Consider the following 25,654-nt stretch of genomic DNA (forward strand, 5'->3'; position numbering starts at 1 on the left):
TCCCAACAAACAAAAGTCCAGGACCAGATGGCTTCACAGGCAAATTCTACCAAACACTTTTCTTTTCAATTCTATACCTTTTTCAGACTATATGATGTCCACTGATCTATCTTTCGTTTGCTGATTCTTTCTTATGTCAGCTTAAATCTGCAGTTGAACCCCTCTAATAATTTGTCATTTTAGTTATTGTTCAACTCTAGAATTTCTATTTCATTATTTTTCATAGTTTATATACTTTTCCAATAAAATTCTAATTTTATGTGCAGTAATTATTTATCTAAGTTTGTAATGTAATTATGTTATTTTAATAAATTATATATCAATAATAATTGCAATGACAACTCAATCCTAAAGAAATGTATTAAAGAGATAAGTTAATGACTATAAGGCTCCATAATGTGGAGTCTTGTTCTTATAGTGAATTTAGACTTTAATTTATCCTATTTTATTTTTATTATATTTAAATTTGACACCTATTTGCTTTTAAGCTTGGAGATGATCACCAGAAGGATTAGGCCTCTTTTGAAAATATCTGGTTTAGCAACAGTTAAATGAAATCTTTTTTTTTTTTTTTTTTTTGGCTGTGATGGGTCTTGGTTGCAGCATGCGAGATCTTCGTTGCTGCATGCAGGATCTTCATTGCGGCATGCAGGATCTTTAGTTGCGGCGTGTGGGATCTTTTAGTTTGGCATGCAGAATCTTTTTTTTTTTAGTTGCGACATGTGGGATCTTTCTTTTTTTTTTTTAGTTGTGGCATGCGGAATCTTTAGTTGTGCGTTCAGACTCTTAGTTGTGGCATGTGGGATCTAGTTCCCTGATGAGGGATCAAACCCAGGTCCCTGGCATTGGGAGCATGGAGTCTTAGCCACTGGACCACCAGGGAAGTCCATAAATGAAATCTTTTTCAAAAGAGTCCAAAACCTTTTTAAATTTGTTAGCAGATTAAAGTTTAAATTGCAAAAAGACTAACTGGCAGTTTTATATTCCCAGACAAAAAATGCAGGACTCAAGTATTGAACTGAGTGCTTAAAGATAACAGACAATGGCAAATCAACTAATGGGAAATTGCTTTTGGCAAACACCTCATTCTGGAAGAGCACAGCTGGTAACTTAGATAGCATTGCTGTGGCTCCAACTCACCTACTTAATATGGACCACGTGATGGGTCCTAATTCCTTGATCAGAGGCCCTAGAAATTTTCACAGGTTACACATTTAAATGCGTAAATTTTATCTTATTTTAACTGACTACAAACTTACATGTGAATTGCATAATGCTATGTATGAAACAATAGTTATATTTCGCTACCAAAATATCGTCATTAATCCCACCCTGATCACATGCACCTATTGAAACATAAAGGTAGATTTTAAAATAAAGATATAACTTTGTAATTTAATTTTTGTCTAAGGTGAGATGATTTATTTTCCCGGTTTTGGTTAATATGAACCTTGGTAGGTAAATGTCCCTGGAAATATTTTAGGAAATATTAGGTCTACAAAAGATCAAATTATACCTTCTGAGGTACTGAAATATTTTTAGAATGAACAGATGATGCAGTAGGTTCAACACATAATTCAAATGAGCTTTGTAGTTTCCTCCAGTCTGGAAATTGAATCCTATTTCCTAGAGCCCAGACATCTGTCTGGGCAGAGAAAAAATATTTACCTGCTTAACATGAATAAATACTTTTCTGGACTTCCTGGGATAGAATTAGCCACTATGTGAAAGGTAGTACTATGTACCTATGTTTCGTGGTTGGGATTCATCAGTAAACAAAATAAAGATTCCTACTCTTACGGAATGTTCATTCTATAGGGAAGAATCAGACAACAAACAATAGATGTAGTAAAGAAATAAATTATATTTTATCTGAGAAAATAAGGGAAATGGCAAAAGAAAGCAGAGCAAGGCCAGAAAGAATGTGTAGAGAGGAAGTGGGAAGGCTGCCACATTTCAAACAGAGTATTCAGGGTAGACCTCATTAACAGATGATATTTGAGTAAGGCCTTGAAGAGGTAAAGGAGTTTACCATAAAGCTGTTGAGAGAAGGGCGTTTCATGCAAAGCCCTTGAAGCAGGAGCCTACTAGCAAGGAGAAGCAGGGAAACTGGTATGGTTGGAGCAGAGTGAGCAAGTAGAACAGCTGCAGGAGATAAATTCAGAGAGGAAACAGGGCACCACATCAAGTACAGTCATTTAGCCCTTTGTCAGGACTCTGATTTTACTCTGAATGAAATGAAAACCAGTTGGAGGGGTGACGTCTGATTTATGCATAAGATTATCACTGACTGTGCTTTGAACAGACATAGAGGGACAAGAGTTGAAGTAGGAAAACCATTTAAGCTATTGCAGTAATCCAGTCAAGAAATGATGTCTGTGTTTTGGCCCAAGGTGGGAATAGTAGAAATAGTGAGAAAAGTCGGATTTTGGATATATTAAATACAGTAGCGTTAACAGGATTTCTGTATGGATTGGATGTGGGATATGAGAGAAACAGAGTTTGAGGATGATTCAGTTGACCTGAAGGATAGAACTGCCATTAAACCAAGATAGAAAGCCCATGGATATAGCAGGTTTGGGGATATAGGAGTAAAATTGTGAGTTGAGTTTTGAATGTGTTAAGTGGGAAATATCTACTCAAGTTAAGAGCCCAAGTGAAAAGTTGAATATAAGGATCTTTGAAGTTCAAGAGAGAGGTCTGGAATAGATATGTAAATTTAGGAGTAATTTACATGTGGATCATAATCAAAGGCATGAGACTGGATGAGATTACCAAGGGAGTAGGCAGAGAAGAAAAGAGAACAAAGAACTAACTCCTAGAACACACCACATGTAAGAGGATGGGGAGAAGAGGAAAAACCAGTAAGGGAGAGCAAAAACAGAATACTAGGTAGATAGGAGTAAAACAAAGAGGTACAGGGTCTTGGAAGCTAGATAAGGAAATTATATCAATGAGGGAGGAGTGATCAAGTCTGTCAAATGCTGCTAATGGTTCCAGTTATGGAAGGACTGAAAATTGACCACTGGATTTAATAATTTGTATATCAATGGTGAAAGAGGCTGAAAAGGATGATTTACATGGGATTAAGAGAGAATGGGTGGGGAGGATTTGATAATACCAAGTCAAGGATAACTATTTTGAGAACTGCTACAAAGAGAAAGAAAAAAATGGGGTGGTAGCTTGTAAGAGGATGGATTAAGACAAAGGAGATTTTTTTCCCTCAGTTCAAGTTTAATAGAAACTACAAAAGATCAAAAGTGACACCCTACCACTGTACACATCAGTTGGCCTGTCCCATAATACAGCCCAGGCCATTTCCTCCAGAGGAAGAAAGGCTGGCAATTAGGATTTAGAGTATAACCGAGAGAATGACTGAGATGGGGAAGGGTAAGCTCAGTGGAGGAATTGAGTTCGAGGAACTGAGAGGCTAGGGTGGTAGGTCATATACTTACATATTGGAATCACCAAGAATTGACACAGAAGTACAGTTAGACTGACTATGAGCCAGGAGTTCATACTTCTGAAAAATGGGGAGGAAGGATGTGGACAGACGTAGACAAAAGCAAAAAGAACAGCAACGCCAAGGAGGGATAATGGCATGAGATACAAACTGGATGGTTTTAAGGAGAAGTGATAGAGAACAATCTGAAATTGGCAATAGGACCCAAGGAAACCTTCTACCTCATCTCCAAATCAAGTGGTACTTGAGAACTGGGGATAAAAACAGCCACCACTTGGAGAGTGCTGCTGGAGAAGGAGTGGGGAGTGACGCTTACATTCGACTATGAAGACGAAGGGAAAGTTCAGGGAAGAAGTTGAAAAAGAATTCTGTTGATAATGAAGTTTGGGGAGGAGTGGATGAAAGGGGCCAAATAGGGAGAGGAGTGAGTCATTTGAAAGATGGGGTTTCTGATATTGACTGATGTGAAATAATAGAAAATACATTGGTCTCTGCCCCCAGTTCCTGGCACAGAGTTCCTAAAACCTTCGTGATTTCCTAAGTAAAAAGAGCACTGGGCACATCTTTTGTTCTAATATTTGGCCTTTGACCCTGGTTCCTGACACAGAACTCGAAAATCCCTTAGAGTTTCCTCAGTGATGGGAGTGTCCTTTGTTCTAATGAGGTGACTCTGGGTGGGCTCCTGGTAGCTTCATGAGTAGGGTTTGTCACCAGAAAGACCAAGCCAGCATTAGAAGCTTGGAACTCTCAGCCCTGCCCCCATGTCCAGGAAGGGGAGAGGGGCTAGAGGTTAGTTTAATAATCAATCATGCTTACCTGATGAAGCCTCCATAAACATCCCAAAAGTATAGAATTCAGAGAGCTTCCAGGTTGATGAACACATCCACGTACTGGAGGGTGGCACACCCCAACTCCACAGGGACAGAAGTTCCTGTGCTCAGGCCCTTCCAGACCTCACCTTATGTGCCTCTTCATCTGGTTGTTCATCTGTGTGATGAACATCCTCTATTACAGTAGAGGATGCCATCCTCTATGGCATCGTCTATTACAATAAACTGGTAAAGATAAGGAAGCATTTCCCTGAGTTCTTTGAGCTGTCTAGCAAATTATTTAATCCAGGGAGAGAGATCATGGAAACCTCCAATTTGTACCCAAGTTAGACAGAGGCTGTGGGTAACCTAGGGACTTTCTACTTGCAATTAATATGAAAAGTGTAAGGTAATCTTTGGGGATACAGCCATTAATCTGTGGGGTGTGTGCTAACTCTGGTTAGTGTCAGAATTGAATTAAATTATAGGACACCCAGCTAATGTCACAGAGAATTGATTGGTGTGGGAAAAAACCCACTTGTATGGTGTCAGAAGTGTTGTGAGTATGGTACTAGTGTGAGAATAAAGGAGAAACACACAGGAGTATTTTTTTCCCCCTAGGGAAACTGACATAAACAGGAATAAAGGGCAGAATAAAATTAGTCCTGGTGAATTCAAAACACATAAGTGGATTTGTTCCCTGTAGACAGATGAAAGGAGGTTTGAGGAAGTAGGGTATTAGCAGCCTATGAAGCCTGCTTATCCCCTCTCATGATGGAGGTAGAATGGCTAGGGGAAGGATTTGGTCCCAGTGCATGGATCTGGTTTTGACCCTATTGAGAGAGAGGAAACCTTATTCCAAAGTCAGGAGCAGTTTTGACAAATGTTGAAGAAATTGAGACTTCCAGAAAAGCTAGAATTTATTTTTGACGTCCAGATTCTATGCCTAATAAATGAGAATAATAAAATGTATCCCTACAGAACTTAGCCCAGGGCATGTCTTATAGTGGGGAGCCCAATAACTGTTACACAGACACTCTACCTTTCCTTTGCCCAGAGATGGAGTGTTTGTTTTCCTCTAGTCCTAAAAGAATTAGTTTGAAAGATAGCAATTTTATCCATAGACCTTTAGGAAGCAAACTATTACACTAGATATAGGGAATTTAGTACAATGTCCTCATGAAATAAAATCACACTAGATGTAAAACAATGGGATCAAGTTAACCACTTAGTAAGTGTAATAACTTTCATCCCAGTAGGTTACCTTCAGTAGTTATCTATCTATCCCCATCCATCTATCCATACATCCAATTTTATTGAGCATCTGTGCTCCAGACATTGTGCAAAGCATTGGTAAGGAAACTAGTTATGATCCCCATCCTTGTGATGTTTACAGTCTAGTGAAGAAAAACATTGATCAAGGTACCACATGTATAATGAATGCTATGAGATCAGAGTTTTCCAGAAGACTATAACAAAGAAACATAATTTTTAGTCATTCATTTCCCAAGGATTATCTGAAGCCACGTTTTCAAATCCAAAGGACTGATATTCTGTAAACTCATTTCTAGAATAATTCCATTGTAAGAAATATGGTGGCTACAGCAGGAGAGTGGCATAGCTATAGCATCAGGGAAACCTGACAATCCCAACTTCTTAAGCAAGGTTCTTGCCACTCACTGTTATAGGGCATGGTGTCTTCCCTATCCCCTTCCCAGAACCTAGTTTAAGGTTCATCACATAGTAGAACCTCAGTGTCATTTAGCTGGATTGAAGTATGCCACTCATGCTTACTCTGCAACAATGGGATTGCATTTTATCCACAAATGAAGTCTTAGGAAGAACCACGCATCTAGCTGTTCTTCTAGAAGCAGAAGTGTTCAAACCAGAGCATGCCCTTGCTCTCCCCACCTATGAGATAAGGGCACAATGGTGAGGCCAGTTGTGTGATGATTTGCTGAGACAGTTCCCCTCTACCTAGTGAGGTCAGTAGTCCTCTCACTTTTCAGATGAATAAATCCACTTTAGAAACACAGAGAAAGTTTGTCTTGCTCTTTGTTCACTACATTTTTGTTGGCTACTTGATGGCTCATTCTAAGCTTCATCTCATGATTCTTGATAGAACCATCCCAAATCATTCAGTGGCTGTTAAACTGCATTACTCAGCTTTCATACTTCATTTAACGTGTCATTCTATGCTGCTACTCCAAAACCAGATTATAATATGGTATATCTGTGTTATTCAAAAAAAATACTCACTGCTACTTGGTGGCAAAAATAATCCATTGATATTTCGAGGTTTGCTGTGATAAAAGATACAACTGATCTTCACACAACCAAGAGGCTGAGTTTCCCAGAAGCATGAAATGCTGCAGTTTTGCTAGACAAAGGAGGTGGGGGAAATGTAATGATCAGATGCCATAATCACAATAAATACAATGTGCTACAACACCACACAATGTGACAAAAACTACTGCAATTGCCGATTTAAGATCACGTGTGTTTCTAGGCTTTGAGTGTTTCTAAGCTTTGCTATTTAAAAGATGCAATGGATTTCCTAAAATATACTTGCCCATTTCTTTAAGAATTTAAATTGAGCAAAGTGCAAAATGCCTAAAATTAAGTAATGGAAGGAAAAATCATTTCTTCTCAATTGTGTTGTAAGAGTATAGTTCAGTATTATCGAAGGGAGATGCTTTTAACAAACATGATGATGCTGAGTAATTCTACCTGCATTTCCATGTGTCTAAATCTGCAAAGTGGATCTAAACATTTTCCTTCTCTCCATAATGAGCACACAGTGTCACTGCCAAGGGCCTCTTCACAGTGTCGGAATCGGCACTGGGAACCCTAAAAGGAAAAAGTAAACAGTGTAGAAAACTCAATATATGAATGTTAGTGTTTAACAACGGATTACTAATCAACTAAAGAAAATATGAGATCAAATTAAAATTTTAAAAACTACAAATACAATGCCATAAAGTCTAAATTCTAGCAAAGCAGTCTAATTTTAATGAAAGATACAAGATAATCTAATGATTAAATAGTACAACACGCCATGAGTCACTGATAAAATTCTCCTTCTTGTTATCAGTTAATCCATATGGCTCACTAAGGATAAACATACAAAAGATCAGTGACACTCTTAATCACAATCCAATGACAGAAGGATCTAATTTTTCTTTGTTAAGAAAGCCAGAATTTTTTTTTAAGAATCATCATCCATATTCTAATTGTAGAGATGATCTCTATTAATCATATCTTTTATTAGATAATTGTTTTCTTACTTTATGGAGATACTAAGTGTATTTATATAGGGAAAGTGAATGGAGCTTAAACTTTATATTATTGTGGAATTTTTAATAACTGGTACAATGTGCTATGTTACATGTATATGCTATATGCCCTTGGTCTACAATTGTGTCTACACATTTACATCATTATATCCCAACAAAAGCAGATATGGATTATTTTAAAGGGCTGCTATTTTTTTATTTTGTATCTTTTACACATAGATCCACAATTGGGAAAACTTCAGGTCATTGGCTTTTGGGGCAGAGGGTGGGTAACATAGAATAAAAATATCCTATTAAACTCATCCCTTTTTTAGACACGTGTTTCAGGGTTGTTCCTTATTTTTTTTCCCACCCTCTTACTCTCTGTCTTCAGTCTCTCTCCCTTTTAAGGTGGATCTGTAGGTCTCGTAGTCCAGGATAGTAGGCAGGAACCAGATAAACTGGTATTTGAACTCTATTTTGCCCATAATCAGAAAGTCAATCTGTTACTCACCCTCTCTGTGCCTCAGTTTCCTCACCTGTAAAAAGGGAATAAAGCGCCCTCCTCACAGATTGTTGTAAAAATTATGGGAGATAAAGTATTGTGATTGCTATTATTTTTTTTATTTTTTCATTTATTTATTGAGAACTTACTAAGTATTTGAGGATACAGCAGTGAAATAGACAAAACTCTCTGCCCACATGGAACATAAGTTCTATTATTTCTTATCAACCTAGGGTTTAATCTTAAAGTAACAGGTAAGAGAAGTAGATCTCGTTCTTACAGTCAAGTTGACTCCATTCAGTTGTCCTAGCAGAGATGAAATGCTTTAAACCAGACACAGCATGTCTTTCACTGGGTTCATTCTGATATGAACATGAAGCTCCAAACTCTGAATTTCTACATTTTTTATTTGGTTTCATTGAGATCCATTAATCCTAATCACTTAGATTAAATATTTTTTCCCATTTTAACTTTATAAACTTCAATTCATGTTTGGCCAATTTGTTTGTATTACTTTCTTTTCCTTTTTCCATGATATTATTTGCTGTTACTTTGACAGGGGAAAATTCAGTAATTTTGTTAATAAATTTCAAAATAGGGGGAAATTAGATTTATTTAACTGTTTGATAGTGACCTGAATTTAACTATTCGAATTTATATGACTGGAATCACATTAACCAAAACAGTACGATGTATCATATAATGTTTCAATATTATATTCAATATTAAATTCAATATTAGGAATTTGATGTTTCAAGGAGCCATAACATAGACAAAAGTACCACACTGAGGACTAAAAAGCCAGGGGCATATAACTGGCATATAGAAGGGTAGTTTCAAACAATTTTAAGTTATCCCAGATTTTATCAGAGAAATTCAATATATCAAAAATACATGATAAGGGGCTTCCCTGGTGGCGCAGTGGTTGAGAGTCCGCCTGCCGATGCAGGGGACACGGGTTTGTGCCCCGGTCCGGGAGGATCCCACATGCCACGGAGCGGCTGGGCCCGTGAGCCGTGGCCACTGAGCCTGCGCGTCCGGAGCCTGTGCTCCGCAGCGGGAGAGGCCACAACGGTGAGAGGCCCGCGTACCGCAAAAAAAAAAAAAAAAAAAACATGATAAGGATTTACTTCAGATTTTAAATACATAAAGTATTTTGTGGGAAAATAGTAAATTTTGATTCAGCAATGCAAATTATTGCCATATCTTCCTTCATTCTACTAAAAAGCTTAAGCATGTGAAGTACTGTAAATTGTACAATATTTACCTTTATGCATATGGAATTAAAAAAGAAATAGCAGTCATTCCCAACTTCTGCCATTTTCAACTCTCTTGCTACTAATCCTATGTTTTTTAATATAAGAATTGCAGGAATGCAAATATAAGAACTATGAGTGTGTACGGGGAAAAATAATTTCTCTTCCACACTCTTTCAGGCTATCAGTAGTATTTTTAAAACTGATCTCCTGTTGACAGTATATTACACAATAGATAATTCTTAAATAAATTTAAATTAGAAGATACCTTCTCTAGCTTGGCAGAAATGTTGAAAGTGGTTGCTATAAGCACACAAACTCAAACTTCCAGAATTTTGCTCACTGTTACCTAATCCATTATTTGCTCATCATAAATGACCTCACATCTAACTGTAGGCTAGGTTACCTTAGTGAATACTGTACAGTAATTTCTCTTACTCAATTCTAGTATATTGACCAGAAAAAGCTAATAAAAATAAAATAGTATGTTTTATCCTTCAATGTTCTGATTGAAATTGGAACATAAACTAGTTCATACTTTCATAATTAAGAAGTATTAAGTATTTCACAAGTAAATATTTTCTAAACTCTTATTTCTATACATGATTTGGAAACAAAACTAAAATTTTTAAATAGGTAAATATACTAATCTATATTTCAAGATAAAAGTAAAATTATTTAATTATGTACTCACCGCTATCCACTGATTTGAAAAAAATCATTCAGATTGTGATAGTTAATAGATGCCTGAAAATAAATTGGACTACTTATTCATCTTGTAGCTATATTCCATTTACTCTTCATCCATCATTAAAAGGGGAATAGCTTCTTCCTATAGCAGAAAGATTCCAGAATGCTTGCAAATTTTGAGAATTTGTTGAAAGCAAAATGAAGTACTCTGATTCCCAGAATGAGACATTTCAGTCAGTAGTTACTGAGGTCTTCATCTTAGTATCTTTACTAAAAGAACTAGAACCTAGCAGAAATTAATAAAAATATCCATAGAAGGTAACTTAGAAAATGCCATAGAGAAGACAAATTACAGTAGATCAAAATATATTTTTAAATTGCAGTGTACTTTTAATTGTAAATTTAAAAGATCAAGACATATAGATTTTCATTTTGGTTAAGTAAAAAAGACTAAGTTGGTATGAACTTTTTGAATACACTGCTTTAGGATAAAAATCTAGGAAATAAGCTAAAATTTAGAAAAGAGTTATTCACCTATAACTGTAAATAAAAGAAAATAATAAAAAGAACTATGCATTAGAAGTAAATCAAGTAGAGAATAAAGACTTGACTAAAACCTTGGAAATAATAGCAATGATATATAGAAAAATCTAATATCTCAACTTCTGTTTTGCCCTACCTTCTAACTCTAGAATAACAATGTACCCATCTTAAGCACATAGGTTACTGGGAGAAACACCCCTAAGAAATAGCTTTAAGTGGTCTTTGCCTCCAGATAAACTTCCTCTCCACCTATGAACTTTCAGCTGCATTGGACTATTTTCAAATACTGTTACCAAACACCATTGTTGCATGATTACATTAACATCATGATTAAAGCCATTGTGAGAACCCATGTTTTACACAGGGGAAAGCCTGAAGAAATGCTTTTACCTCTTGAAGTTAGTTTTGAACAATTATGTTCCATTAGAAACAGCAAGAACACATCAAACCCAGAAGGGAATTTTTTTTTTTTGCCATTGTAAATAGATCTGTGCATTTTGGTAGTGTCTAGAATGCCTGGAACCCTAATTTCTTCTTTTTTTCCAACTCTCTTTTCCTTTCCTTTCTTTCTACCCTTCCTCTCCCCCGCCACACACACCTTTTCCTTATTCTCTTCACTCCTTTCCTGTTGTGAAATTCATTCTAGTTTTTCAGGGAAAGCTATGACTATAACCAGGACGATTTTTTCTCCCTGTAATGAGTAAAGAAGAGTTATGAGAAATTTGCCTGCACAGCTCACGGTAGGCCTGAAAATTCTGTGTTTTTGTGTTGGCCAGAGTACACTCTGCACTGAATCTTTCATTTTGGGTTCATGTCAGAACACTAACACATGAGAGAAAAAAGGCTTTCTTCCAGTTTGTGTTAACACCACTTTAAGTACTGGGGCTGGTAGTCACTCCTTGCTGACTCTTCAGACTTATGAGAATCGGGCAAAGGGGTCGGCTGCTACCCATCAGAGAGAGTAGGAGTCCAGATTGTAACTGTGAATGGGTTCTGTGGCTGTCCCCTGCGTTGGACTCCCCTGTTTCTGCCAGAAGCTTTGCTCCAGGCACTGATGAAATCAAAGCACTAGAAATAGAGTGCTTCCTAAAAAATGGTTAGCTTTGCTGCTACTTTCAAACAGCAAGTGGAATGTTTTGGAAGATGATCTTTTCTCAGAAATGATAGAATGTTGGAACTAAAAGACTGTGGCAGTTTGGGAAATGACAGTTGAGAGTTGTGACGGTTATTTAATTGTTGTCTCCTTGAGACCAATGAAGCAAGCTGCTTTTTAGGATTCTTCTGGAGGAACAAAGTCACTGGTTTTTGACTACAAAATGCTAAGACGTTTCTGGTCCCAGGATCTCACATCAGGTGTTTTCGCCCCTAACCTCCTTATTTATTTATTTAATTTATTTTTCCTATGAGAAAATCAAAGATAGCAGAAGAGAAAGTAAATACTTTTATACAGCAAATCTCTTCCATCCCTCCCCTCTGAATCCAGCAATCAAAAACCAGTGAATTTTTCGGAGGGTTATTTTATTCTTTGGGAATTTCCTTATACATGGATGACTCCAAGTGAGATATAGTCGTTTAATTTCATGAGGGCTAAATCAGGAAACTGCTGGGCAGTCTGATACCTGCAGATAAGACAATTATAGGAATGAGACCTGGGCATTGTCCAGACACATAAAAGATGGCAGTAATCAAAGCTCTCCTACTAGGGACTACTAGCTTCAATGAGATAGAAAGGCTACTATTACTAAATATTTAATATTTATTAATTTTTATTCAGTCATTGACTGTCATTACTTACCCTCCAAAGTTCTTTTGAGCAATAAGTCAAAGCTGTTTTTACCTCTGCAGGTGATTGACGACAAGTACTCAAGCCATTCGGACTCTGTTGGAGCTCATACTTAACTAAGGTAAATGAGGTTCCTATGAAAGATGGAGATTGAAAGCTGGATGTTGGTATTCGTGTGGTTTTGGATTGGTCTAAGGCTACACTTTGCATTCACTCTGGAAAAGACACCAGAACCAATTTTGACCATATTATGCCGCACAATGAGGCGTAATACAAACGGTAATATTTCTTTCTTGGGAGGGTCCTAGATGTTTTAGTTGTAGCGTTTTCCAACATTTTTCCAGGGAAATTACTTTTCATTTCGCCTTGAGATGTCTCCGGATATTTCTAAGCTTCTACAGTGCTTCTCCCAGGAACATATTAAAGGGAACAGGCAAATCGGTTTCATCAAAATGGTGTTAAATCGCCACCTAAAATCACTCATTACTTATCACTTCATAGCATTTAATTTTCATAAATATCATCGGCTACTAATACACACACACACCAGAAACGGATCTTTGTGTTTTCAATGTCATCACAACCCTGAGGGACGCTCGCGAGAGCACACACGGAGGTACCTTTTGCTTCCGCACTACAACTTCCAGAAGGCTCCGCGGCCAGGAGGCCGCTTCCGGGCGTGCGTCCCGGCCCACCTCGGTGCCGGGGGACGCGGGAGCGCGGCCGTTGGGCCAGCGCGCGGAACGTGCGTGGCTTGAGCAGCTCGGCTGACTGCTGTGGATGTTGTCCTGGTGCGGACCCGGCGCTGTTCGTAAGCGCGCTTTCCACTCGCAGTGCCTGTGGACCCACCATGAGGCGCCTGAGCTCGGTGCAGCGGAAAATGCCGTGTGTGTTTGTGACGGAGGTGAAGGAGGAGCCTTCCACCAAAAGGGAGCATCAGGTACCGAGGAGCGCGGGGCCCGCGGGGCGGCCGCGGGTGGGCTGCTCCCCGTGGCGCGGGCTGCGTTTGAACTCGGAGAGGGCTCCCAGGCGCGGTGGAGCCGCCCTGTAGAGTGGGGGCGGGGGCGGTTTGCAGGTTTCGCTGGGGCGGTCTAGGGTACGGGTCTTCTACGCCCCGAGCTCCAGGTTCTTGTACCTTCTTAGTTGCAAGGGAGGGAATCTACGGGAGAATTTTTCTGATCCGGCGATTCAAACTTGCCATCGCATGGAAATTGAAAACCCGCATCTTAAATAATGTTCCTTTCTTCTTAGGTTACCACCTTTTGAGGAAAGTCCCTTAAGTAGTCGTATAGTCACCGCAAAACAAGCTTTCCTACTTTTCACGAGTGTGGTGTCAAAGTGGAGATTTTAGAAGACTTGCTTCACCTGTTCAAACCTGGGAACCGATGACAGTGTTGACAACTAACCTAAATAGGTCACTAAAGATCAGACCTCGTGTATTGTTACCAGTAATTAACTACTTGATTCTAATTTTGGTGTTTCCATCTCAAGGTTTTCTATTCTCGCAGCAACGTGTTTTACACATGGAGAGGGCCCTTAATAAATACTGGTGAATGATCCTGTATCAGGATAACTCTTTAATACATAGTAAAGTCCTGGATAGCAAAATCACCACTTATCGGTTGGGTGCTTCAACTCATCATACAAAATCAGCATGTGCATTTGACTCCACCTCCACTTCCCGTTAACATCGTTCACACTGGCCTTCTTGTCTCCCAGGCTAAAAGACTTTTAAGGCCAAGACTGCTGTGTTATTTCTAGTCCCAGTTTTTAGGACCTGGCACATGGTAGGCACTGGATAAACCCTGGCGTCATTTCATGCCAGCTTTCCATTTACCTTGATGCTTTTTACCTTATAACGTCTCACTGCCACTGCTATTATAGTTCTTAATATTTTACGCCCTTCTCGCACTAACTTGTTCTTTCTTGCCGCTGAGAATGATCATCATTATTCTTTCCTAGTCAAAACCCTGCAGCTACTACTAAATGTCTGTAGCAGTAGTTGTCAAGATTTTATTTTTTAAGCCCTAACAAACTTAATTCATACGAAACAATGGCATCCTGAATAGTGGTTCGCTCTAGCTGTGATTCTCAACTTTGTATGTTGTGGGTGAGAGGCGAGTAGTTTGTAAAAGCACTCTCCACCAGGAAAATAAGCCCCTTCTCTTGTCCCTCTGCAGTCAAGTATAGCTTATAGTGTTGTTTATAGCATAGCATTCAAATTCTTAACTGCAATTCAAGGATTCTCATTAATCAGGCCCAGTCGCAAAGTGCCTGTTAGGCCCACAATGAGGTGCCTGAGCTCAGTGTAGTGAAAAATGCCATGTGTGTTTGTGACAGAGGTGCCTACTTAAAGTGACATATCTGTTCTAGCAAAGCCTGTTTCATCCTGTGAACATAGCAAGCACAATCCTGTCTCTCTGCTCAGGCTACGCACCCTGCCTGGATCACTTCCAGGATTTTAAAAATTTGGAATCAGAAGTTCTCTATGAAATCTTTCATCAGCTTACTTATTCTAGTGATTTCCCCTACCAAGAAATTGTAGAGGATCACTCAGTTGATACTAGCTATTACTTTTTATACACACATGCCTTCTGTTTCCAGTCAGAGTTTAAAGATTTAAGTGACAGAGAAGGAGAACTCTGCGTACCCCTTGGTATCTTATGCTGTCCTTTGGACATGTCAGTAGCATGGAGTGGTAGGTAATTCATTCTTATGGAAGGGATATTTGTCCTTATCAAGAACTCCATAAAGTCATCTCCTCCCTAGAATCTTTGATAAATTTAAACACACACACACACACACACACAGACACACACACACACACACGGAGAGCTATTGGGCCAAACCTTGGTCCTACTGCCACAGGTTAAATTGATATCCTCTGATACCAATGTTATAAGTTACTGATAAATCCCTAACCATTCAGCTTTATCTTAAAAATACTGAATCAGTACCAGAGTGGGGCTAATTTCCTAAGTTTGCCAGACTCTGAAACAGTACTTCATTTTTTAGTCTTAAGCCTATCACACCAGTATGTTTATATTGTACAGTGTTTTTTCACATTATGTAAGGTGAGTATTACTTCAGATAATTTAGACTGTAAAACAGTGGCATAGTCTTTTCTCATAAATGAAAATAAATTACAGATAAAAAGTTGGTAGGAATCCTAGAAAATGTCTTTTCCTCCATTCTTGATACTCTTGGCTTGTCTTCCTGACAGTAGAAAAACCGTAAGTTAAATATGCAAACAGTTCACTACTGATAAAGCTGAAAGGGTCCGCATTTGTTTTTCTCCTCAGCACTTATCATAGCTAACATTGTACTATACATTTTGTTGCTGTTATCATCTCCCTCCTTAAAATGAACCTTCCACCAAAGGCAGGTCCTTTTTTGTTTACCTCTATCCCAGTGCTGAGGACAATACTTAACCCATAGGAGGCATTTAGCAAATAATTGTCAAGTAAATGACTGAACACACTTAACACCTGTGCTAGGGATGCAGCTCTGCATAGGACATGGTTCCTGTTGTCAAGCTTATTATGGTGGATAAAGAAACATGTGAATACAGTTGACCCATGAGCAATGCCAGGGTTAGGGTCTTGGATCCTACAGCAGTGGAAAATCCGAGTATAACTTGTGGTTGGCCCTCATATTCGAGTTTCCTCCATAACCAGGGCTCTGCATCCAGGATTCAACCAACCTTGAATGTGTAGTACTGCAGTATTTACTATTGAAAAAAAAATCTGCATATAAGTGGTCTCATGCAGTTCAAACCTGTGTTGTTCAAGTCGACTCTGATTACAAATCTGTGTGGAAAAACATGTATTGCTATGATAGCATAGAAGGGGAGTGGGTGATTTGTAAGAACTTCACAGGAGAAATATTTTGAAGGATAAACTGGTGATCATCCCTTAGAGCTAGTGAAATTAAGAACTTCCAGGTAAGAGTGTGTGCGAAGGTATAGAGGCTATTTATCTTAAACCAGTCTTCTCTTTCTCTTTTTTAAGCCATTTAAAGTTTTGGCAACTGAAACTATAAGTCACAAGGCATTAGATGCAGATATACACAGTGCAATTCCAACAGAAAAAGTGGATGGAACATGTTGTTATGTTACTACTTACAAAGGTAATATAAAACTGTACTACAAATATTACTTATTTTTCTTAGTCACTTAAAGTATATATATCTGAAATGGGGCATTGCCCTTCATAAACCCTTGGAAACCTAAGTATAATAGGAAAATAATAAAATCACAATTGGTACATTATACTTATTTATTATATCATTGTATCTTTCTCTTGGGGGAAGAAGGAAAGATAACTAATATTTACTTAATACCCATTAAGGGCCAGACAGTATGATAAATGCTTTATATGTGTTATCTCTAATTTGCACAATAAGCCTCTCCATTTCACAGAAACGGAAACTGAAGCTCAGAGAACATAAATAATTTGTTCGAGACCATATAATTAATGAAGGCTCAACTGGTAATAGGGTTTATCTGACCCTAAAGCTTGTTCTTATTCCACTGGTCCCAGTGCTGATTCCATTGTTTTTATTACTATTGGCAATGTCTCTAATTTATTTCATTTTAATGGACTTTAAACTCAAATAGAAATTGTCAACTATGTTAAGGAAAAAAATGCATTGAAAAGAGAGAAATAATCTTTGTGATTTTTTTCTGGATAGTGAAATTACCTCTCAATTCCAGCAAGAGAAATAGAACAGTTAAATGCATATTGAACACATTCTTTATATCAGGAAATCTCTTCTGAAGTGCATCTTTTTTCATGTTTAATTGTGATAAAATACATATGACATAAAATTTACCATGTTAACCATTTTTAAGTGTACAGTTCAGTGGTGTGTACAGTTCTTATCGTTGTGCTGCTATCGACACATCCATCTCCAGAAGTCTTTTCATCTTGCAAAACTGAAACTTCCTACCCATTAAACAACTCAGCATCCCCACCTTCTTCCAGACACCATTCTACTTTGTCTCTAGGGTTTTGACTACTCTAGGTAACTCACATAAGTGGAGTCTTAACAATAGTTGTCTTTTTGTGGCTGGCTTATTTCACGTAGCATATTGTCCTCAAGAGTCATCCATGTTGTAGTACATGTCAGAATTTCCTTCCTTTATAAAAGGATGAATAATATTTCATTGTATGTATATACCACAAGTTTGTATATACTACATAATTGTGTGTATATACCATTCATCCATCAATGTGTACTTGGGATGCTTCCATCTGTTGGCTGTTGGGAACAGTGGTGCTATGAACATGGTGTACAAATATCTGAGTCCCTGCTTTCAATTCTTCGGGGTATGTATCAAAAAATGGAATTGCTGGATCATATACTAATTCTTTTTAAAATTTTTTGAGGAACTGTCATACTGTTTTCTGTAGCAGCTGCATTATTTACGTTCCTAGCAGGACTTCAGAAGGGTTCCAGCTTCTCCATATCCTCACCAACACTTGTTTCTATTTTTTTGATAGTAGCCATCTTAATGGGTGTGAGTGCAATGCGTTCTTTTATGTTTATTGTGAAAAGAGCAAAAGGTCCATTCAACAGAAATGACAATGTAGTTTTAATCTGGTTCTTCATATTATTTATTGGTACAGCTAATGAGTAATATATAGTGCCTAAACCAAATTTTAATCAATAATTTTTAAGATAAGTCTCTGATTTATATGTTTGAAGAAACTAAAAGATTTTTTTAGACTTATATTAAGAAACTTCAGTGTGCATCATATGTGTAGTCATGTATAATGGTAGCAGTTAAACAAGATTGGATTGCTAAAGAAAACTTACAGAACCCAGAGTGACAGTGCTTGCAGATTCACAGTTTATTACAGGTAAAGGATAGGCAGTGCAGCAAAGGCATTAAAAGGATGCGCATCACAACCAAAGACTCTCTCACAGCAAAGTGTCTGGTGAGACCAGGTGAAAGTCCCGCCCCGACTCCTCCCCCACCTTCCTGACAAATCCAGGCAGGACACACTTTCTTAAAGCAGGGACCACCACTGATATAGACAGGGAACACCTCAGAAACCGGGAATCTGAAATGGAGTCTCAGCTGGGGATTTTTATATTTTGCTGGCCCTGAAGGTATCTTCCTGCTAAGTAACCAGCCTCAACATCAGCCCTCCAGGAGTCTCACTGAGACCAGGTGCAACTCATTAGCCTCACTGTTGTCAATAAAGAGTGCTGGCACCCGCCCTGAAACTTCTCAGATCCCTGACTGTAAAGCATTGCTATCAATCAATGTTCCTTGCCTTGACCCCAGGGGTCAGAGCCATGCAAAACAGTTTAGCCTCACTCCACATTTTTGGGAATTAACCCTCATAGCACATAGTTCGGTTTCAGGGAAAGTGTGAATACAATTTTCTGGTTATGTTTCCATTTAGTATAGAGTTAGCTTCGGTTTCTCACAATTGCTAGTTTCTAATAAAATATGGCTGTGGAATGTCCTTATGAAAGAGTCACATTTGCTTTTTATCTCATCCTCATCACTCTCTAACCAAAGACTTAAGTCTTATACATCAGGTACTGTTAGGTAGGATGTCTGTTATACTGCTTATCTCCCTTTGTCTTCTGGGTTGCTTCTCTTAGAGGAGATGACTCCTACTGTTTATTGAAAAATTTTATACGGAAATGTCTTTCAAGATAAATTTTATTGTTTGCCTCTTAAACTTTTTTTTTCCTTTCATTATTTTTTAGGTCAGCCATACCTTTGGGCTCGGCTAGATAGAAAACCTAACAAACTAGCTGAGAAAAGGTTTAAAAATTTTCTACATTCAAAACAAAACTCTAAAGGTTAGTGGGTCCTTTTTTTTCTCTTTTTTTAAAGCTTTTCATGATTTAAGTTGAAATTTTTGGCTTATTTCTTGCTATGGTGTTCTTTATATGCTTCTTTACAATTTAAGCACCTTGGGAAAAGAAAAAATTATAATTGAATATCTTTATATGTAAAAGCATATTCTTGAAAAATATTTCAAAATATTTTCCTAACACTTCTGTGACTCTTCATTGTAGCATGTCCATTTTATTAAAACATACAAATTATTGTGTGTGTGTAGATATATATATATATCTACACACACATATATATATATAATGAGTGACACATTTTGGTTTTGTCTCCCTAAGAGACAAATGGGTAATTTTATAAATCAGGCACAAATCTCAAAGGATTATTAATATTTTTAATTATTACAGTAGATACTTCTAAATATTATATAAGTAGATACATACATTTATTGTTATATATCCACTCATTCATACATATAATCTTTATATATTTATATTCATAGTGCATTAAAAATTTACCATAAATCACACATGCTGGAACATTGGTTGCTTTAGTTAGACTGTTACTACTGTTACAGATAGTGGTGGGTTCAAAATTAAAAATTTAAAGTGTTAGTACCTTAACCCTGAGAAGTAGTCATATTGTGGTGGTAGTGAATGGAGACTAATTATATGATACCTGACATTATGGGGTTCATTAGCTGTTCCCACTTTGAATTTGTTCAGTGTTATATGTATTTTTTTAAAGTATCGCCACACATAAGATTATTTAACTCTTTTAGAATTTTTTTGGAATGTTGAGGAGGACTTCAAACCTGTTCCAGAGTGCTGGATACCAGCGAAGGAAATAGAACAATTAAATGGGAATCCAATGCCTGATGAAAATGGACACATTCCTGGTATTATTATACATTCAATTGGAAATTACAGAACTTAATTTTAATATGGTTCTTCATGGTATTTATCTGTATAGCACAACTTTTCTAAGTCTAATTTAAGTTTAACGATACCAAAGATGTTTCATATCAAGAACGTCCTCTCAAGTTTAGAATCTTTTCTCAGGTGGACAGTTTACTACCTGTAGTCTGTGAAGATTAATAAAGCATTGAGTGTGGGAATAGCCTTGAAGTGTTGTCACGATGATGGTATGTTCTAATCTGAAATGGGATATTAAGCTTTTTACTTTTTAGACTGGGGATAACAATATGTATATATTTTTTGCAAAGATCCTAGAAGACTGTCTCGAAGGGAAGTGAAAATAGGTGTCTCACAGTAGTTTTTCTGGAGATGGGAAAATTTTGCAGAAGTGTGCTGAGTAGAAGGATAACTCCAGATTAAAAGAACCTATAATGTGCAAAGTACTCTTTGATTCTAGTAATGCAAAAGTGAGGAGGATCAGAACCTTTATCCTTGATGATCTTTTAGACAATAGGAAAAATCTACCAATAATAGTATGATTTAAGAACTAAAAGGAAATACACAGGGTACAATTGGAGAAAAGAGGAAGAACTCCTAGTTCAACCTGTGGTGGTTAGAGGAGGCTTCTAAGTGGAGTGGACATTGAAACTGAAGCTTAAGAACTAGGAAGTTAGTTGGCGAGGGAAGGGAGAAGGTCAGCTTAGGCAAACTCCCACGAAGGGGAGAGATCATGGAATCTTTGAGAAATTTTAAATAACACCTTATTGTGGCTGGAATGTTTAGAGTGTATGACACTTGAAGCTATAAAAGTAGAGGCTGGAGGTGTGGAATGGGCTCAGATCTTAAAGGGGTTTATATTCCATCTGAAGAAGTTTGAAGTTTATCCTGAAGATGATTATTAAGCAGAGCTACAGCAGAACTAAATTTAAATTCTTGAAATAGAATTACAAGGGAGATAGTAGATCAGCAAAGAGGTTATTATAGTAATCTGGGTGAATAATGAATGCCAAAGATGTGACGGTCATAAAAGTGTTTATGCCCTAGTTTGTCTTTTTTTTTTTTTTTTTTTTGGTAAGGAATTCTCCACAACAAAGAAGCCTAATCTGCCATCAGTAGTTAGGAAGGGAATAGCAGTAACATTCAATAAATGTAGAATCAATAAATTGTTCAATAAATACTGGAACAATACAGTGAATTGCGGAACACTTGCATCTGTCTATCGTCCCTGAAACTGGAGAGAAGGTAGAGAGAAAACTTAATTTAAAAAAAGGTTTTGGTGCTGTGTCTTAGAATGGTGCTCAATTCTTATTGAAAATGTGAATTTTCTATTAAAAGAATGCTGAGTGCTCTGAAGTGACTAATCAAACAGGTTAATTCCTCAGCAGAATCAAGAATGAGACCTTATGATTAAAGAAAAAGATTATGATTTACAAAGTAGTAAAACTGCTAACATTTCCACTGATGTTAAAAGCGATACCTATGTGTGATAGAACATCCAGAAAATACAGAAAATTTGCAACAAAAATTAAAATTACCTTAGGTCTTAATCCAAAGAAAAACAGTGCAATAAAAAACACTTCTTTCTTTAAATGATAGGTTGGGTACCAGTGGAGAAAAACAACAAACAGTATTGCTGGCATTCCTCTGTAGTAAATTATGAATTTGAAATCGCCCTGGTACTGAGGCATCATTCTGATGATCCTGGTCTTTTGGAAATTAGTGCAGTGCCACTCTCAGATCTGTTAGAACAAACACTGGAGCTTATAGGAACCAATATTAATGGAAACCCATATGGTGAGTAAAGCCTTTTTCTTTAGTTACGGTAGTCATTTTTAAAGAAAACTTCCTAGGTTCAACTGAAAAAAAATACACACTAAAGAAATGACTAATAAACTTGAGTTATTTGTTTTGGTTTTTAGATTCCATATATAAGTGAAATCATACAGTATTTGTCTTTTCCTTCTTTCATTTAGCATAATATCCTTTAGGTCTATCCATGTTGTTGCAATTGGCAGGATTTCATTCCTTTTTTATGGCTGAGTAATATTCCATTTTCTGTGTGTGTGTGTGTGTGTGTGTGTGTGTGTGTGTGTACACACCCCATATCTTTATCCATTCATCTATTGATGGGCACTTAGGTTGCTTTTCATGGCTAGGTAATTAGTTTAGCATTAATTAACAGCTAGGAGTAAAGTAAATAAAAGAATTAGCAATGAATAGTATATCAAGCATTAGAATATACACCATGATGATCTGAGTACAAGTCCTGAGGGCACTATGGAGTATTGTTAACCCAGGGATGAAGACAGACCCAAGGTCATTAAAGCTGGAATAGCAAAATCCTATATAGAGATCAGAAGCAGACTGATTGGCAGGTAAAAAGAATCTAAGACAGTAATTACACAAGTTATCAGATACAGCGTGGCTGTTTGGTAAATACTGAATGATAGTCGAATGTGGCTAAATGGTGTAGAGCAGCAGTTGGTGGACTTTTCTATAAAAGGCTAGACAGTAAATATTTAGGATTTTTGGGCCATATCTCTGAAACAGGCCATAGAGAGTACTTAAATGAATGGGTTGGCTGTGTTCCATTGAAACAGTTTACAAAAACAGGCACCTGGCTGGGTTTAGTCGAAGGTCATAGTTTGCCAATTCCTGGTATAGAGCACACAAAGGTGGAATTTAGATTTAATGGGATAAGGTGCCGACTTTTGAGTGAGGGCACTTGTCTCTGTTCAAGGAATTAAACTTTTTGGTAAATTTATTCCTCAATGTTTTAGAGGCTTTTTTTAATTTGGAGGGAGAAATTTCCTCATTCTTTTTGAAACTTCTGTATGGCTAATGGCAAAGTTTTACAATTTTAGGGTTAGGAAGCAAGAAGCATCCATTACATCTTCTTATACCACATGGAGCATTTCAAATAAGAAATCTACCTACTTTGAAGCACAATGATCTGTTGTCCTGGTTTGAAGGTTGCAGAGAGGGTAAAATTGAAGGAATCGTGTGGCACTGCAGTGATGGCTGTTTAATCAAGGTAATGGCAGAAAATAATTAGTGGGATTATGTCATTTTATGTTCTTAAAGTAGAAGTGGCACTAAAATGCTCTACAAATTGCAGTAATTCTGATTTGCAGTAATTTAATTTCTTCATCTCACATGCCACCATCTTTATATGATAAAGTTGTGTTTCCCAATATGTATTTATTCTGTGGGGCGTTGGTTCTTCTAGATGTGTTTCAGAATTAAAGTGATGAAAATGTCCGGAAAACCCTGCATACTGTGTATCGCCTTCTTGGAAATTCATGTTGAACATTAGTGTTCTCTAAGACATCTGTACTAATAACTTAGTTTAACGCAGCATTTCTCAAAGGTACCTGATTATAGAATTCGTTGAGTTAAAAGAGTGCCAAGGTGACAGTTAATATATACAGAATGAATTCTTTTACCCTTTGCACCCTTTCTGTCTCCTGGACTTGTCTGTTTGATTTCACATAGGTTCTAGTTTGTAATGTTCAAAACTGGACCCTAGTCCAGTTTGGACCAACCCCAACTCCAAACAATTCACTGAAGCCAAAAACTTAGATATCATTTTTAACCCCTCTCTCCATCACTTCCTACATCCAATTATCAGTTCTAAAAGATTCTCATCTGTTGCATCTGTGTACTTCTTACCAACCAACTGGCTGTTGATTTTAATTTAAAACAAGATTCATGCTTGAATTATTTTGTCACCCTCCTCAGTGTTATCTTTCAGTCTTATCCCTGTCCTGTCCGTGCTTCACAAATGAATGAGAATACTACTTCCCTGCATAAAAGTGTTCAGTGACATTAAGATTTTTCATGATCTGGCCCCTGTTCAAATTTCCAGAACTCTTTACCCCCATCTCCCAAACACACCCACGCTGTATATGTTCTTAACTAAATGCAACCAGAGCAAAAACACGATTCTATCACATGATATTTCTTTTGGTTAGAATGCCTTCCGCCCACATTTTTGAATTGGCTAACTTCTGCACTCAGCAATAGACTCTATTATTCATTACATTTTTATGGAGCCCCTGATTATGTTCCTGGCATGTTTCCAGGTGCTGGAAATAGAGTCAACAAAACAATGTCTCTGCCTTCATGAAGCTTACATTCTAATGGGGAAGATAGACAATAAGCAAGTAAATATGTAATATGTCAGGAGAACAGCTATGAAAAAAAAAAAGGGTAAGATGACATGGAGCCTTAAATAGTGCCTGGGAGATAGTAGGCACTCAAAAGATTTGTAAGTGAATGAAGATAATACAGGCTAAAAGCTAATGCCCTTTTTTTTTTTTCTTTTCAGGTCCATCGCCATCATCTTGGTTTATGCTGGCCAATCCCAGATACCTATATGAATTCAAAACCAGTTGTTATCAACATGAATCTGAACAATTATGTGTATGCCTTTGATGCTAAGTGCTTATTTAATCACTTTTCAAAAATAGATAATCAGAAATTTGGTAGGCTCAAAGATATAATACTCAATGTATAAACTGGAAATGCAATTAAAAACCAGCTTCTTTGTTATTATATTTCAATATTGAATACTCTGCCATGTTTAGAAGGTAAAAATATCTGAGTTTCTATTTATTGTTCACTGTCTAATATAGCATCATGTCTTCTAGCATTTGAAGAAATGAATTTCCCACCTGCAAATATCTATTCAAAATTTTATTGAGAAACAGCAAGTGAGTTTTTAACCTCTGGAATTTAAAATATAATAGTAAGCTGCCCAGCTTGTACAAAGGTTAGATTCAGTCCATTATACATGGGTAGTAGCATAAAAGACAAACCAACAATTCTGGACCGTTTACTTTAAAAATTAAATAGTTCAAGCTGAATTTAATACTGCTAGACATTTAAGAAAACTTATGGCTCAACTTCATGATGTATTTTTATCTATATATATACACACACACACACACACACACACACATATAATTTGAGAATATGTAAGTATATATAAAACCCCAGTTTTAAATGTTTAAGAAACTTAAAACATTATGAATGTATAGGAATTCACCATAGCTCATTGCCTATTTGACAGATATAACATCCTAAAAGTCTTCAAAAATACACTTTTCTAATACGTTGAAATTTTCGTATAATTTTATTTACTAAAAATTCCAATTTAGGTAAAGGTACAAGGTATTGGGAAGGAAATCATGTAGGTCAGAGACTTGCCTGATTTCCAGATGGAACTTCCAGATGGAATTTTAACTTATAAAGTTAATAAACAGTTAAATAAAACTATAGTTAGATGTGGCCCTTAGTATATGGGAAATTAACAGGATTTTCCTCCTCTTCATCTTCAAACTCTTCAGAAGCAGCAACAGGACTAGTTAATTCAACTCCAAATTGTTCAGAAAGCTTTTTTAACTTCTCTTCTAAGAGAATATTTTTTTTCACTTCTTCTTTGTAATTATACTTCAGATCTTCGATTTCTTCAAAAAATGAAGGATCAAAATTTTCCAGTTCTTTTTTCAGCTTTTTTATTTCCTCCTAATAAGAACATATTATCTTTAAAAGGTATATATAGGAAAAAATACATTCTTTAGGTGTGAAC

General features: G+C 37.0%; 3 protein-coding genes across 10 annotated transcripts in view; 1 reads left to right on the top strand and 2 right to left on the bottom strand.

Annotated features, from left to right (window-relative positions):
- Positions 1-9,648, bottom strand: part of CUNH12orf50 (chromosome unknown C12orf50 homolog) — a 34,293-nt gene extending 24,645 nt beyond the window's left edge. The window contains exons 1-3 of one of the 2 annotated variants that reach the window (XM_029206256.1): positions 9,577-9,648; positions 7,003-7,122; positions 6,532-6,652 (exon numbers count right to left, since the gene is read on the bottom strand). In XM_029206256.1, the coding sequence (XP_029062089.1) occupies positions 6,532-6,652; positions 7,003-7,014 (133 nt within the window). In that variant the 5' untranslated portion in view covers positions 7,015-7,122; positions 9,577-9,648. The remainder of the gene's footprint in view (positions 1-6,531; positions 6,653-7,002; positions 7,123-9,576) is intronic. The other variant, XM_029206255.1, reaches the window with a different exon arrangement.
- Positions 9,649-13,015: 3,367 nt separating this feature from the next.
- CUNH12orf29 (chromosome unknown C12orf29 homolog) lies at positions 13,016-24,928 on the top strand. Of its 3 annotated transcripts, XM_029205378.1 has the most exons (8): positions 13,037-13,264; positions 13,576-13,772; positions 16,335-16,452; positions 19,054-19,149; positions 19,926-20,042; positions 21,658-21,855; positions 22,926-23,095; positions 24,392-24,632. In XM_029205378.1, exons 2-8 carry the CDS (start codon positions 13,710-13,712, stop codon positions 24,578-24,580), a joined length of 951 nt encoding a protein of 316 aa, XP_029061211.1. In that variant the 5' UTR covers positions 13,037-13,264; positions 13,576-13,709; the 3' UTR covers positions 24,581-24,632. The 3 variants fall into 3 exon arrangements, with proteins under 3 accessions (XP_029061210.1, XP_029061211.1, XP_029061212.1); XM_029205377.1 differs by lacking the exon at positions 13,576-13,772 and having other exon boundaries at positions 13,016-13,264; positions 24,392-24,928; XM_029205379.1 differs by lacking the exon at positions 13,037-13,264 and having other exon boundaries at positions 13,459-13,772.
- A 391-nt stretch (positions 24,929-25,319) lies between these two features.
- The window catches only part of CEP290 (centrosomal protein 290), a 96,842-nt gene continuing 96,507 nt past the window's right edge, over positions 25,320-25,654 (bottom strand). For 3 of the 5 annotated variants that reach the window (XM_029205374.1, XM_029205373.1, XM_029205376.1), the window contains one exon: positions 25,320-25,590. In XM_029205374.1, the coding sequence (XP_029061207.1) occupies positions 25,345-25,590 (246 nt within the window). In that variant the 3' untranslated portion in view covers positions 25,320-25,344. The remainder of the gene's footprint in view (positions 25,591-25,654) is intronic. The other 2 variants (XM_029205372.1, XR_003791103.1) reach the window with 2 other exon arrangements.

Source organism: Monodon monoceros, unplaced genomic scaffold (genome assembly GCF_005190385.1).
Source record: "Monodon monoceros isolate NGI ecotype Baffin Bay Population unplaced genomic scaffold, NGI_Narwhal_1 Super_Scaffold_6, whole genome shotgun sequence".
Lineage (NCBI taxonomy): Eukaryota > Metazoa > Chordata > Mammalia > Artiodactyla > Monodontidae > Monodon > Monodon monoceros.

Coding starts and splice junctions, on each gene's coding strand:
- CUNH12orf29 (XM_029205377.1), top strand. CDS start 13,175: ATGAGGCGCCTGAGCTCGGTGCAGCGGAAAATGCCGTGTGTGTTTGTG. Junction 19,150..19,925: donor TTCAAAACAAAACTCTAAAG/GTTAGTGGGTCC, acceptor TAACTCTTTTAG/AATTTTTTTGGAATGTTGAG. Junction 23,096..24,391: donor GTGATGGCTGTTTAATCAAG/GTAATGGCAGAA, acceptor TTTTCTTTTCAG/GTCCATCGCCATCATCTTGG.